The 15,482-nt window shown below is 38.5% G+C and overlaps 1 protein-coding gene across 1 annotated transcript in view; it reads left to right on the top strand.

Moving 5' to 3' along the window:
* Nucleotides 1-15,482, top strand: part of MTMR7 (myotubularin related protein 7) — a 44,664-nt gene that overhangs the window by 2,987 nt on the left and 26,195 nt on the right. The window contains exons 2-5 of the mRNA XM_005483880.4: nt 8,147-8,269; nt 9,893-10,055; nt 13,139-13,296; nt 14,885-15,013. Coding sequence (XP_005483937.1) covers nt 8,147-8,269; nt 9,893-10,055; nt 13,139-13,296; nt 14,885-15,013 — 573 coding nt within the window. The remainder of the gene's footprint in view (nt 1-8,146; nt 8,270-9,892; nt 10,056-13,138; nt 13,297-14,884; nt 15,014-15,482) is intronic.

A 15,482-nucleotide genomic window follows, 5' to 3' on the forward strand; every position in this document is an offset into this window, starting at 1 on the left:
AACCCAAAATATGACAAACAGCTCATAACATTCAGAAAAAAAGAAATCAGCTATACTTCTGAGAAGATTAGAAGCATGTTTTATGAGCATGTGTAGAGATATGTCTGGCCAGGGGCAGGATGAAAGATCCAGAGCTCTCTAGATATGTTCATATAATTTGTGTTTGTACATTGCCAGCAGGCCTATTGATGGCCCTACAATAAAGAACACATCAGTTTTTCCCTGGTGTACTAGCTGTCTTCAGTGGGCTTAGCCCACAAATTCTTTTGGCTCAGTGTTAACAGAATACTTGGGATGACTTGAGTTGCTTGAGTGCTTTCATTTTTGTGGTGTTACAGTGAGGTACTTCCTTTCAATGATGCCTCTCTCAGGCAGAACTTAAGATCTGCTCCCACGCTAGTGACAAATCACTCTAGCAGATGTATTGCTGCACAGAATAAATTTCCAGCATGTGCAAGAGAACTATGTGTTTGCTTTTGTTTTTAATCTAGTTTCCATAATTCTTGCTTTCTTAATAAGATTTTATTACATGTCCTTTTTCACAAAGTCTCCATCAGGAAACCCATGTAATTTATATCCACTTTATATATGACAATGTAAATGGCAAAAGATTTGTTTAGATGTCTATCCAGATCAATAGCAAAATTGAACCCAGCATGCGCAGTCTTTACTTTCCTACAACGTGTTCTGGGTTGCTGGATCTCCATGGGTTTTTTTGAGGTAAATTAGCATATTCTGCCACTGCTCTCTGTGTGCCTTCTGTTGAGATAAGGTGTGTTGTGTTCTCTGTATCCAAGCTACAATTCCTTTTGGAAGAGTTCGATTTATTTCAGTTATGTAGAAAGGTGGCAGCAGCCCTGAGGTGGTATCGGGAAACACCTGGGGATGTGAACTGCTTGTTTCCCCCACTGGAATGGGCAATGGAGTGCCACAGAGACTTCACTATAGTACTAGAGTTTGGCTAAACTTGTGTTTAGTTTGCTACTTAGGAAAGGTAGAGGAGGTGAGGCTGGCATGGCCTTTGCCTTTTAATGGTGTTTTGGGTCATCAGCTTACAGCAAACACATTATGCAACGTCTTTTAAGTGCCAAGATGATTTTCTGCTTTTCGAGTGTTGTGTGAAGGTGGTTTTGTACTTTCCTCTAAGTATACAACTTAGAGCAGTGTGTCTTACAATTCAGCTGGTGTTTTCTGATTTCATAACTGCTTCTCATTTTACATCATGGTTAAAAATTGTTTAGCCTGTTCTGGGTCCAGTAATGTTTAATGGCTTCAAATATGTCATTCTACTTCACTGCTTTAGTCAAATGATGCATTAAAACATATACACTAATCCTGGACACATTTAACTCTGATTTTGTGAGTTATGGATTTTTTTCTTATCAATAAATCTTCCTTATTTAGAATGAAATTTAGTTTTCTTTGGGCTCCATTTATTCCATCTTTGTGCTATGAAAGTTTGAGCCCAAAGGATAAATTTAATACAAGTGAGCTTTGTAGTGTACTATGCCCAGAAAATGTTCTGTGGTAACATCAGACTGGAGGTGGATAAAATGAAAATAAGAACGTCAGAAACTGTCCAGATATTGTGGGATTGGACCTAAAATATCTGTTTGGAATTGTGCTATAAAATATTTGTTTTGAATTAGAGTCATCAAGCTACCTTCTTAGTGTGAGTTTTGATTTAAACAAAGTCTTATAACAGCCATTATTCTCAAAATATTTAGTCAAAAATGGCCAGAAGATCACACAGACTTTCATATTTTCAATAATGTGACACTCAATAAGGAGGTAGCTGGATAAAGTCACAAAACAAGCTCTAAAAATCATGGGTAGTCATGTGTTTTAATTTGTTGTCTTGGTAGTTATGTCTAAACTGCTAACTCCAAACCTTATTGCACTTGAAAAATAGTACTGGAAATCATTAAGACAGCATGTCTGCAGGGTCCTCTTTGATATTTTTTTTTTGCATAGTAGGAGACTGAAGTTGGAATGAATATTTGAGAAGTTAGGCTTTGGGGTGGTCAAGGCTGGAATCTCTAGGCCCAAGTGGGTGGTATTTGAGCCATTGGTGGCTGTAAACTCAAGGGATGTTCTATTTGTAATAGAAAATGCAGACTGACATTTTCTGCTGTGCAGGTGTATTCTGCTGAGAAAGACAGGTCCCTACTACCAGAAAAGGAGTCCTACAAATCCATTTTTAATGCAAATCTCTCGTGGCCTGCACAGCTGAAATGACTTGGTACTGCTGCTCTAAAATAGGCTGCTGAACAGGGCATGGTTTCAAACATGGAACAGAAAAGCCTGTATCAAATACAAGAGTTTAAAGATATATTTCTTATTGGTATCCTTTGGCTGCATGCAGAATTCTTTTTCCCGATATACCTTTTCAGAACCAAATTGGAACAAATTTGGCTAGTGTATTAAGATTTACTGCCTTGAGGAATCCTTGTTTTTCCTAAATTAAAACTCCTAGATAGGATTTTTAATAGGATACACTTAGTTGCTCTCTTCTCCTTTTCCAGATAAATGAGATCTAATACAGACTGAAAGAGAAAATTTTATGTATGAGCCTTGTGTTAGTGTTGGCACCATATTGTAATGCTCTATACTGTTGTAATAGGGTCTTGTTTGTTGCTCCCATTATGCAGCTGCTACTCAGGTGTATCTGCTAATGTGGTGCTGACCTCACTCTTTATCGATCTTAGCAGACAATAGTTTCTTTTTTCAGCCAAATTATTAGGTAGTTTGTTGTCTGTCTTGCTATTATGAATCTTTCATTAATATTTTTTCAGCTCTTTTCCTCCATTTCACTTTATTTCTTTAGAAAATTAAACTTGTTTAGATTTTTCTTGAATATTTCCCCCCATCCTGCCAGATTTGCCCTGAGGAAACTTTTGTATAATGCATCTCTTAAGGTATCTTTGCTTAAATTTAATTATTTACTTTTGGCTTTGTTTGAGTCTTTTGACATATGTAGCCATCTAACTTCATAGACTGTGCATTATTTTACTGCACTTGGGAGATCTTTTCAGAGAGGGAAATATAAAAATGTAACATGGACCAAGTACAGTTTTTATGATTCTTATGAAATAGAATGGAAACCACATTAAAAGGCAGCATCAATTGGCAATTAAGTTTTCTTTTATTCTTACTCCAAGATCATGCAAAAAAGATTTATTTTTTGTTTAACAAGTACAACACTACTATCTTTATGTTGGAAAATAAAAGTCATAGCATTTGGTCTTTTACATGTAGTATTTTTTCACTCTCAGGAATTATGCTAAACACACGGATAGCTGGGGTCAACCAGGGTGAAGAAAGCTCAAATGTTCCACTTGGCCTCCAACCATACCAGCTGTGCTCCTTTTTTCTCATTAGGCTCAAGCTTTTGGCTTTCACAAGCTCTTCCCGTAGCTTTTGTCTGCCGGCAGTGCTAAGGCCAGCGAGAGTCCTGTCACGAATTCCCAGGATGCAGTTTCTTCTTGCTTTTACTCCTGTGGGTAACCTCATGAGGAGAGCAGGGAAGGCAGCAGAAACCCCTGGTCAGTCCAGGAGGCCAAGGGGATGGACAAGAAGAAGTCTCTGTAGGGCTAAGTGTGTGCCCCCAGGGCCCAGCCTTGGCTTTGCCTTTGGCTTCCACAAACAGAGAATTTTGTGGAAGTGGCCTTTCTTTATCCTTGGAGAATCACTGAAACTCATTTGTGCAGCCAAATTTCAAGGTACTTTATCAGCTTATACATGAAACATGCTTTTATGGGTTGCGGTAGAGCAATGAATTTCAAGTGTTTGAACAACAGAGAAGCTCCTGAGGATGTGGCCTGAGCGAGGACATTCCCTGCTAACCTTTAATTGCAGCTTTCTCCTGTTTGGGAGGGTTTTCTGGCCTTTCTCCTTCTTGGGATAAGGAATTAGAGGAGATGAATTAGTCAGGGCTCCTCCTAAAGGAACAGGGAACACTGGTGACATGGGAGCTGATCTCTTTTGTTCTTGGCTGACAAATAGGCTTTTCAGCTTCTTCAAGATGCTCAGTGATAATGAGCAGGTCAGCAATGACCATGGCAGAACTAGCTGTTCAAGTGCCTTCCTCTTCAGGTTAGCTAAAGCATAGGAAGCAAACACACAGACTCAAAACCTATTCAACGAGAGAAAAGCTCTTTGAGATTTTTATTTCATAATTCAAATTTAATTTTATTGGAAAATCCCACAGTAGAGACCATTTTGTGTCAGATAGCATCTTCCTGCTGCACATGAGCTTTGCTGTGACAGGAAGCTCCAGTTCTGGTCAATCTGCTGTACAGTTTTGCTTCTCCTTTCCCTACTCAGTCTGAGCCCACAGTCAGAACTGATCCTGTATTTATCTGAAAAAGCTTTCCCATGTGGAGCTGTGAACAGCCTGAAATAGTGCAGTAACTTCTGCACTGTTTTGAGATGCTGACATGTTTGGAGACACTGAAACAGCTTAAAGAAGTGAGGATGAAGGTAGCATATTCAAAAAACATTCAAAAATAGGCAGTGCAGTCAAAGCTTATAAAGAAAGTTATTTAAACTAAAAATGAATACAAATTAGGGTACTTGAATATTTTTAGGAATAACATTTTGGCAGGCAAACGTTTCCAAATGCTTTCAGGGTCATATGCGTGCTGTTCTTTCTTAGGTGGGAGTCCCATTTAAACTGGTGGGAGTTGTGCCTGAATAAAACTTTGGCCCATGATTTTCCCTAATATGACATTTTTTCTTGAATGACCTTCTGGCAACCTTGTTCATAAGTCATTTGTCATGTTTATTGTAAAAAGTGCCTTCTATCTGTTCTTAATCTGTGTTCCCTTTAACTTCTATTTTTGCCTCCTTTTTTCTGTCATCTGTGTTGCATTGGAAATAGACTTTCAGGGCAACTTTATTTATCTTCATGTAAGCACTTTTAGTTATTGAAATGAATCTCCTGGTGGTCTTTTCTTTAGGTCTAGACAACCACAGTCATCAGGAAGGAAAATAAGAAAGGAGAAAAAAATAAAGAGCTTTGAATTTATTATTTAAATTATGAAGTTTTACTTAGATGCCCCTCTCTAGACTGCCTTAGCTAATGTTTTCTATTTCCTTGTGGTCTTCCAGCTCTCAACTTTACAGACTTGTGTTTTCTGACCTGGTCTCTCCCACCAGTTATTCATTTTAGGTGAAGCACATGCGCATGGTCTGTGCTTTTTCCTGACATGTCAGTACATACATAATTTCCTACATTCTCCAATAAAGTCTGCAGTTGTTTTGGTGAAAAAATGGAACATTGTTTTATAGGAAAAACCCAGAAAAATAATTATTACCTCTTTCTGATATAAATTTTGGCAATTAATGCCGATTTCTCAGCATGCTGGGACTTTTTAGATAGAAAAAAATCGCTTCTTCCAAGGCACTATTAATGTGTGTGCTCCCCTTTTGTGGAAATGAACATGTTCCCATTCCTTTTATTCCCAAACTCTCTAAGTTTAAAGAAACTGCTGGACACATCTTTCTTTTCCTGATTGGGAGAGTGCAGAAGAAGAAGAAGGCTCATTCTCTGTATCGTTTGATCAGCAGAGTGAAATCTAAGATGGAGCAATGCCTCATTATACTGATGGACTAAATTTATCATTAATAAATAAAGGATGATACACATAGGGGGTAGATCTTAACTTATATATGCAGGCATGACTAAGAGTTACAATTGCTAGTTCTAAAAAAAAACAAAACCAAAAAAAATTCCCCAAACTAACCTAAACCCCAGCTTGTTCAGCAGAGGATAAAAAAGCAAGCAATGTTTGAGAACTTTTAAAAACTAAATAAAAAGCAAAACAGCAAACATCACTATTCCACTACACAAACGACAGAAACCTGTTATATGTCCAATCTTTGAATTCTGTTTGCACTTTTGGACTTTTGTCAGGAAGTAGACTTCATGCAGAATAATCAAAAGTGTGGAAGAGCTTGTCTGGAATAGCTTCCATAAAGGTCACAGCTCTTCACTCTTGGAACACGAGGATGGAGGGAAGGATCTGTAACAGCACGTGTGGCACATAACTGGTGACAGGTTCAAAAAGAGCTGGAGGAAGGAATTTATTGTACAATGTATAACTGAAATGTGAAGTTCGCTCTCACAGGATGTTATGGATGCCAATAATTGACAGATGTACAAAATGTTATTTAATAAAATGAATGGAATGTAAACACAGTTATGGCTATTAAAAAGTGTGACCTCATCTTAGGAAGGCCCCAGAGCTGGGCTGAGATCCTGAGGGAGCATGAGTACATGCCTGCCTCTCACGCTGCCCTCAGCTGCTGCTGCTGTCTGTTCTTGAGAGACAAACTGCAGGCAGAGGTGAATTCTGATCTCCCAGTGCAGCCACTGCATTTGCTTTGATGAAATCTGACTTACCACTGCAACTGTTCCTGTTCATTCAGATCCAACCTTTAATTTATTTGTAGCTCTGTATTAAAAAAAACCCAAACAACCACAACCAAAGAGGAGCTTTGTTGGTTAGCCTTTTTAAGTCATAGGGCTGTGATTGATGAGTGGGGAAGGATGTGACCCAGGAGGCCTAGAAATGCATCCCTCAGCCCTGTCCTGCTGTGTGGATGCCTGCTAGGTTGTGTTTCATGGCCCATGCTAGCTCACTTTGTAGGCTGGGGTGGGTGATGAGTGCCTTGTGCAAGATCAGTGCCTGTGCAGCAGAGCCCTTGTGGGCTGGACTGCAGTGTAGGGACCTTTCTTCATCCAGAAAATGCTGATTTTAATGGGTTTGTGGGTTCCTTTCAGAAGGGCACTGCCTACATTTTTCTTTTGTATCATCCCTCCTCTTTTGCTTGCTGCTGGATGCATGCTTGGTTAATATTGTATTTCTTCCATTCCTTCTCAAGCCAATACTTGACCTCTGAAGTAGGTGGCCCTGGGAAAAGACTTCATCCATGCTTTCTAGCAGCCTTTTTTGTTTAAATAAATAGTTTAATTTTTGTTTAAAACAGATTATAACTGGCCTTGAGGGAGATGACTCTGCTTTAATAATGGTTTGGTTTAAGCATTTTGCTACTAAATGGGCTTATTCTCATTTTAAGTTTTTCTTTATTCCTATTTTTAAAATAGTGCAATGTATTTGGAATACACATTGCAAACATGTAATTCTCAGATGCTGGCATTCTGTTTTTCAGGAAAATCAACTAATAATAGTTTTGAAGTTATTGTAGTAGGAGATCCGTCAAACCCATGGGACCAAACTGGTAACTGTTTTGGACAGATTTTATCCTGATGAATATCTAACTTGTTGATTTTTTAAATTATTCTGGTTTCTCAGTCAGAAATCATGGAAGCCTAGAACCATTTGTGTTCAAAGGGACCTTAAAGATCATCTAATTCCTACCCCTAAAAGGTGCCTATAGCACATGCCATATACAAAATGCTAATGATGTATGAGTCACAAGCTGGTGATCTGAGAGTTAATAATGTGTTTTAGACTCTCCTGTTGTCAGGAGTGCAGCAAAGGGAGAATGCCCATTTTGTGCCCAAGGTGGGGGAGCAGTGGAAGTGGAGCTCTTGAGTCTGTTGAAAAGATACTGAAGGCAAAAACTTGCACTGTGACCTCTGCTGTCAGCCCTAACAGGAATGTAGGGAGCAACATCAAAATGTTTCTTTTAAACTCTTTTAAACTCTTTTAACGTTGTTTTAAATCTTAACAGAGATTTGGATGGGAGAAAATTTGCCTGATTGAGACCCAATGAAGAAAGGCACTCTACCAGTATTATCTCCTATTATTATTATTTTAATTTAGCTGGAATAGAGCAAGAATTTCACTGAAAGACAGGCCTTGCCTTGCTGTCACAGGGTTTAGGTAAGATGAGATCACAAGGAAGAACTTAAGTGAGAATATGTCTTTGAAAGTGTTAGGTAACAGCTTTTTGGATACAGAGGTACCACAAGAGAGGGGAGAAAAGGAAAATTAGGAAGATCTGAAAATAAATCACATAATCACATTTTCTCATATAGTTATACTTCTCTGATATTTAATGTTGTGCTGGAAAGAACTTTGTAATAGACAAAATGTGAACATTGAGCTCTCACTGTTTAGCTTTCTGTCATAGCCTAATAATTTCTTTCTTTTTCCTCTGTCACTTTTTTGTATAGGTGGAAAATGTTCGGTTACTTGATCGTTTATCCTCAAGAAGAGCTGTGGTGGGAACCTTGTATTTAACAGCGACCCACGTCATATTTGTGGAGAATGGTTCTGAAACCCGCAAAGAAACCTGGGTATAAATTTTTATTATTTCAGTTAGCTCTAAGTGCATGGCACTTTACTGATGGTAATTTGAAAATTACTTCCAAAACACTTTAAAAATAGTTAATTACTTCATATGGATGCTTTTATGAGGCCATGTGAAGTTCTAGCCTAGCAGTTTTCATAAATTTTCGGCAGATTCTAGATATTACAGTATAGTAAGAGGAAGAGAAGGGCCTTCACTGTATGAATACCAGATGTGATTGACTGAGGAACAGCTGCTGTAAACTGCACTGTTGCTCCTATCATCCAGGAAGAACTGAGGAGAAATGCCTTGAATATGAACTATTTCCTTGGTTCTGTCAATTCTTGGCCTTCTCCTTTACTGGTAGTGTTGAATCAGTGATTTTTTTTTTTTTTTTTTGTTTAGTACTTTATCTATTTTAGTGAAGTAGTAATTTGAAATAGCTGTTTTGATTGATTGATTGATTGATTGATTGACTGATTGACAAAATATATTGCCTTTTCTTCTTTTTTAACCCCAACCATTGACCAAACCTCATGCAGCCACTCTGCTCCCAACCAGCAGAATCAGGGAGAGAAGCTAAAGAGTAAAAGGTAGAAAATGGGTTAGGATCAAGAGAGTTTAATTAGGAAAGCAAAAGCCACACAGACAGGGAAAGCAAAACAAGGAGGAAATTCACTGCTTCCCGTGGGCAGGCAGGTGCTGAGCCTTCTCCAGGAGAGCAGAGCCCATCACATGTAACAGTGACTTGGAAAGGTGAATGCCATCACTCCAGATGTGCCCTGCTTCCTGCTTCCTTCCACTTCACACACTGAGCATGCTGTCACAGGGTCTGGAATATCCCTTGGGTCAGCTGGGGTCACCTGTCCTGGCTGTGCCTCCTCCCAGCCCCCATCACTCTCAGTTTCCTGGCCAGCATTGCAGTCGGCCTTGGCTCTGTGTAAGCGATAACAAAGCCATCTCTGTATGATCAACCCTGTGCTCAGTGCAAATCCAGAACACAGCCCCATGGCAGAGGGGAAAGTAGTGAAGGAAAGTAACTCTGCCCCAGCCAAAACCAGCACACATGTACACATATGGGTACAGCTGTTGCTTGGTGTCATATATTGAAGAGTCTTTTATGTAGCTTAATTATGCAGTCCCTGTCCATTTTTGCGCTAATTAACTCCATCTTCCTTTGATCCCGCTATTTCTGACCAGATTTTTATTGTAATGCTTCATCTCATTTGATGCAGTATTTAAAATTATATCAGCATTACAGTTCTACCCATGAGGACGCACAGTATTTTAGCCTTATGTAACTGATGCTGGTTTATCATTTCCCTGTGCAAACAGATGAAAAGAGCTTTGACAACCACTAGCTTACACTAAAGCGAACAAACAAAAAGCTTTGGTAATGTGAGCAGGCTGATGTTTGAGCAGCTGAAACACTCCAGAAATGCCTCTTTGTCTGCAGGTGATGTATCAAGCTGCTTGAGCCTGAAGCTGGAGATAGAACCAAACTACAAGAGGAGGAGCATGAGGGTTTTCTGGGAGTAGTGGAAGCTACTGTGCCTCCTTTGGCACATCATTATAAATAATTGCTTTTCTTAAAGATTTGACTAGCATAACTCTTTTCAATGCCCCTCAGGTTCTCCACAGCCAGATTTCCTCTATTGAGAAGCAAGCCACCACTGCCACTGGTTGCCCCTTACTGATCCGCTGCAAGAACTTCCAGGTGATCCATCTGGTGATCCCTCAGGAACGGGACTGCCACGACGTTTACATATCCCTGATCCGGCTGGCTCGGCCAGGTATGGGAAGAAAACAGTACAAAAATCAGCCTTCATCCTGAAGAGGGGGAATTTAATGGAAGAAATGTATCTGTGCATCTTTGTCCTTTGCAGGTTAAGAAAAAAGTTCAATAGAGATGCGTTGTGAGAGAAATATTGATATAATCATTTGTATATCAATGAAGAAAGCTCATTATAACAAGTAGTTTACTCCATAAAATATGAGATGAAATTCTATTTAAAATAATACTCTAGGGCATCATGGGCCATGAAATATATTATAAAGACATATTGTGTACAACTCATTTGCTGGATGACTTGTGTAAATGTAGGAGTATATTCTAAATTCAGGTAACTTTTATGTCCCTGTTGTAACAAAAACTTTACAATACATTTAGTGGTCCTGTCAAGATTTCCATTTCGAAGCTTTGTGCTGTGCAGAAATTCCTTAAAATCAGTGAAAGGTTTAGCAGCAAGTAGTTGTTTTATTTTGCTGGGCTGCCTGTGTTTTGGCCTATTATTATCTACATTTTGGATATTCCCTGTGTGTTTCTGAATTCAGTTCAATGTCCTTTTGAAACCTTTCCCCTTTTCAATGAAAAAACAAATGTTGCATCAAAGTCCAATATTTGATTGCCTACATTATAGCTCTTCTCTGTACTGTGCTCTCCTAAGACCCAACTGACAAAATTTCTGGATTTTTTATTTTAAGCTATGACTTTATAAATATAACACCAGCTTTGGTTTCTTATTATTATTTTAACAGTATGCAAAGAAATTATGTGTTACAGTATTTACAAAGCTGACAACTGGATGTAATTTTTAAATTTTTTTCTTGTTAGGAGAGTACCACTGTATAGAGGGCTCAAAAATTGCACAGTCCACCAGCACAGCTACTGAGTTTTATGAAGTACTAATAGTAGCAGTAGTATCTCCTAACTGTAGCAGAAGTAACTTGATAAGCTAGGTGATGCAGGGTGAAAGTAATCAGAGAAATTGAAAACAATTAGAAAAATTCCATCAGTGGTTCTGCTGATGAAAATCTGGATTCATTCCATGCACCTCAGCTGCAAGTACATGTTCATGTATGCTGGAAGGCATGTGATTCTGTAATCCTTTTTCTTGGAGGCAGGAGGAGGTGTGCGTGCTGCTGTGCACCAGAATGATGAAAGGAAGAGTAGCTGAGGAGCCTAAATACAAGTTCAGTGACTGACTGCAGTGGACGAGGAGGTCTGAGTAGAGAAGATGCAGTAACAGCTCTGTAGAATTAGCTCTTTGCATGGTTTAGCTGCACAGCAGTTTTCCTTCTCCAGCAAACTATCTGATCGTGATTTGAGGCAGCATAAGATCTTGCCTACCTACTCAAAATTAGAAGGCTCTGATTCAAGCTGAGTCATTTGTACCTGACTGTGCTCTTCCCTGTCATTTTGTCAGGGCATGAAGCTGTATTCTTTTTTTGGATAATAGGGTTACGCAGCATTAGAAGGTATTTTTTACTCCATGAGCAGATAATTTGACCTATTCAGGCTCTATTTTCCATTCTCTGCCTGTTCTTTTCATTCATTCCTGAGAGAAGCCCACGTTGTATACCAGCTTAACATGGTCCATGATATCTGATGTCTTAGTTACAGTAAAGATGAAGATTATGCTTAATTTTATTTTTGCTAGAATTTTAATAAGGCCAAGCTGTCAGCTGAATTTGGCCTTTTTGCTTAATTAAGCAATTTTGTAAAACAAGCTGCCCATAAGATACTACATGTTTAACAGCAGGATTGCAGATGTTTATGGCAAAATTTGTGAAAGATTGGGAAAGGTCCTGTAAGTACTGGCAAAGATGTGGTAAAGCACTGACTACTAATACTTGAACATTTTTGTTGCTATGTGCAGATACCATCATGTGATAACACTTATAATGTTGAGGCAGACTTCAGTCATAGGTAGCCTGGATACATAGGTAGATTTTTAAAGGCTTTCCTTGGGCCTGTGAACAGCAGGTCCATTGGAAAGAAAATCCAGATGCTTCTGACAACAAAGCAGTGAGAACAGAAGCTCAAATTGCTGCCAAAAGCTCAGCTTGGATTTATGGATTGTGCTAAAACTTTAGGTTAACATGTGAGAAATAAACCAGACTGTTTTCCTTGTGTGTGTCATGCCAGAAGTTTGAAATTAGAGAATATAGAAGCAGTTTAAACTGCTGGAAAATGTGGAAATCATTCTCTTTTTTCTTCCTACTCAAGACTTTGTAGACTTTCAGTATGTTCCTGACAGAGTTACCATGAACATCCCTGTAACAGTTGGGATTCAATGGCAGTGGTGTCTGGCTGCCACTAGTCACCAGGATTAGGATTAATTAAATGGATATATACTCCTAAAAAAAAGTTTAAAAACTCCAGCACCACTAAACTTTCATAAATGGTACCTGGTCAAGGGGGACAGGTGGCATAGCTGCTTAAACAACTTCCTGGTGATGATAAAATATTTGATGCAGCACATGCTTCTTTTATGCTATTACATCATGTGCATCTCAAATGCATTTGCTAATGATTCAAGGACTGAATTTTGCAGTCCACAAAACTATAATTTCATTGGATCTGTTGGAAACCTTCCTAATTAGGGACAATGACTACTGAGGGAGGTTTTTTTCATTTTTGGAAGAATGTGCTGCAAAGTCCATTGTTCATACCTTTTTTCTTTGCCACAGCATAGATGTTACATTAATAAAGGAACTTCTAAACTACCTCTAGATGGCAAATTCTTTTGAATAACCAGTGCTTACTCTGGCACTGGCTTGAGTTTTCTTTGGATGAAAGCATATTGCTGACATTTTGACTTTGTGCTGGGGATAGTTTTTACAAATCTACTGAAGACTAGCAGAACAGTCTACTTTAAGTAGCACTTCTCTTAAGGCACGTACATTGGAACATATACAAATAACAAAAGAGCATGTACTTTCAAAGTTTACTTGACAGTAGATATAAAGCAGGATATGTGCTTTTGTAAAGCAAAGTGTGCTCTTTGAAAGGAAACTGCATCAAGTGTGATTTCAGGACGAGAAATCTCAAGTAATTTACCCTTTCTGTTTCTTTGCTTATTTCTTTTCCCAGTGAAATATGAAGAGCTGTATTGCTTCTCCTTCAATCCAAAATTAGATAAAGAAGAACGAGAGCAAGGGTGGAAGCTTGTGGACCTCAATGAAGAATATAACAGGATGGGTGTTCCAAACAGCTATTGGCAGATTAGTGATGTGAACAGAGACTATGGAGTAAGTTGTTGGGATTTTTCTGTCACAGAGGCAGTCTGTACAACAAATCAGCAGCCTGGCTGAGGACCACCATAGTGCTTAGTGGCAGTAACTCTGTGCTGAGTGCTGTATACACATGTAGTAAAGTGCAGTTACTCTACTGCTACACATAAAATGGCACACAGAAAGTGAGAGAAAGGATGGCTCTTCATTTAACAGATGTGGAAATAAAGAGCAGAAAGTAAGTCCACTGTGTTTTAAATGTTAGACTTCAGCTGCCTGGGAAGAAGTTTAAGTCATACCTAAGGTTATGTGTGTGAATAAGAGTTTCCTTGATATGTAGGGCTATGTAAAATTACTACACAGTCATTTTAAGAAAAAAAATTTAAAAAGTGTTCCAGATAGTGAGCTTGGCAATATTTTTTCCTCACTGGCTGTTCCCACACTCCTTTTGAAGCATCTGTGATTGACTGTCAGTGATTTTCACAGTGATCTTGTGGTCATAAATCTTCCTAGCTGTCTGCCGTCCTTGCTCATTTGGTCTTGTACAATTGAAGACCTTTTAATGTTAATTAATTGTGAAAAATAATAACCAAGACATTTTTGAAGGAAGTTTGTCCATGCACTCCATTGGTTCTGTTGCTGGAACATATCCATGTTAAGGAGGGACTGTGACATTCTCAGAGAAGACTGAATGTGCTATCAGGGTTTGTTTTCTTTTTGTTAAAACGAGTGGAAAAAAATGTATGATCTCTTTTAAGATAAAGTGTAGAAAAAATGTCATGATGAATAAAATCCAGCTCAACATAGCAACAACTATAACCACAAGTCCTTCCTTTCCTTTCTCTTTCATTACATATCTCTTGACTCAGAAAATATTTTTTTCTGGCCATCATTAGTGCTTTAGTCATCTCAGAAAGTCAAAGAGAGATACTGAATATCCTTCTGACCCCATTCAGAATGCTACAGACAGTATCAGGAAAAGGGGGTAAAAACAGGATTCCATCTGTGGTCTCACTTGTCTTCAGAGGTAATTTGGGGCTTTTTTGCAGGCTTATCAGGGGCATTGTCAGGGCTTTTGGTAGCCTCATTTCATGTGGCTTAATTTCTTGTCAACGTCCCTATTTTTGTCCTTTTTTTAATTATCAAATTTTCTGAAAAATTGGGCTCTATCAATATTTGGCTATATTATTATAGCTGTCCCATTATGGTCCCCTCCTAGCAGAGTATTTGAGAACTTCACCCACTCCCATCCTTACTCCCAAATTTCACTACAGATGATACTGCAGATGTAAATGCAACCTTGGTAAATGTAACAATAAATCCTTTCTGGGATGAATGTGTGTTAAACCTCTCTGTTCTCAATGAGACATGAATTAACACTTGGAAATACATCCCTTCAACCCTTTTGCTTCAGTTTTTCCATCTGTAAGTTAGGCTTAACACTTTCCAGCTTCAAAATAATGTTTTGAGGAACAGCAGTAATATGTATACAATAATAACAGATTATTCCCTGAGGTTTGAGTTCCTTGGTGTTTTGTTTTTGCTGTGGAAATGGCTAATGCTACTTGTAGTTTGCAGACCAAACAAACAGAGTTTCCTTTCACAGGTCTGTGACTCCTATCCTACAGAAGTCTATGTACCAAAGTCTGCAACTGCACACATCATAGTGGGGAGTTCCAAATTTCGCAGCCGAAGGCGTTTCCCAGCTCTTTCCTACTACTGCAAGGGCAACAATGTAAGTGTGAGTTTGTAACCTCAAGGTGTTTGCTTATTTTGGCCTTGGCCTCATAATTCTTCTAGTAAGGTTTTGCAAGACAAAATCGGTGTTTATTTAATTAAAAAAAAATTAGTGTAGGCTGATTAGTGTGATTAGCTCATTAATAGACATTTAGTGTAGACATTTTAGCCCAGCTTAGCCATCCAGCTAACACTGTACTCATCCTCAAGACATCACCTTTCAGGAGTTATTCCACATTAGGGAAATACAATGCTTAAAATAGCTCTAAAATTTGATTCAAGACTAGACTTGGGCAAATGGGGTTGTACTGTTTTAATGCTTCCTTGCCTTTTAAAAAATAATGTATTTATTAACATGTAATTAAAAAGAATGCATTTATTAATTTTACCACTCTGCCTTTCTCATGTAATTATCCATCTATGCAAACATCTAATGATCTGGTTTTGTAAATGCTTCTGGATGCCAA

The sequence above is a fragment of the Zonotrichia albicollis genome, chromosome 5, assembly GCF_047830755.1.
Source record: "Zonotrichia albicollis isolate bZonAlb1 chromosome 5, bZonAlb1.hap1, whole genome shotgun sequence".
NCBI lineage: Eukaryota > Metazoa > Chordata > Aves > Passeriformes > Passerellidae > Zonotrichia > Zonotrichia albicollis.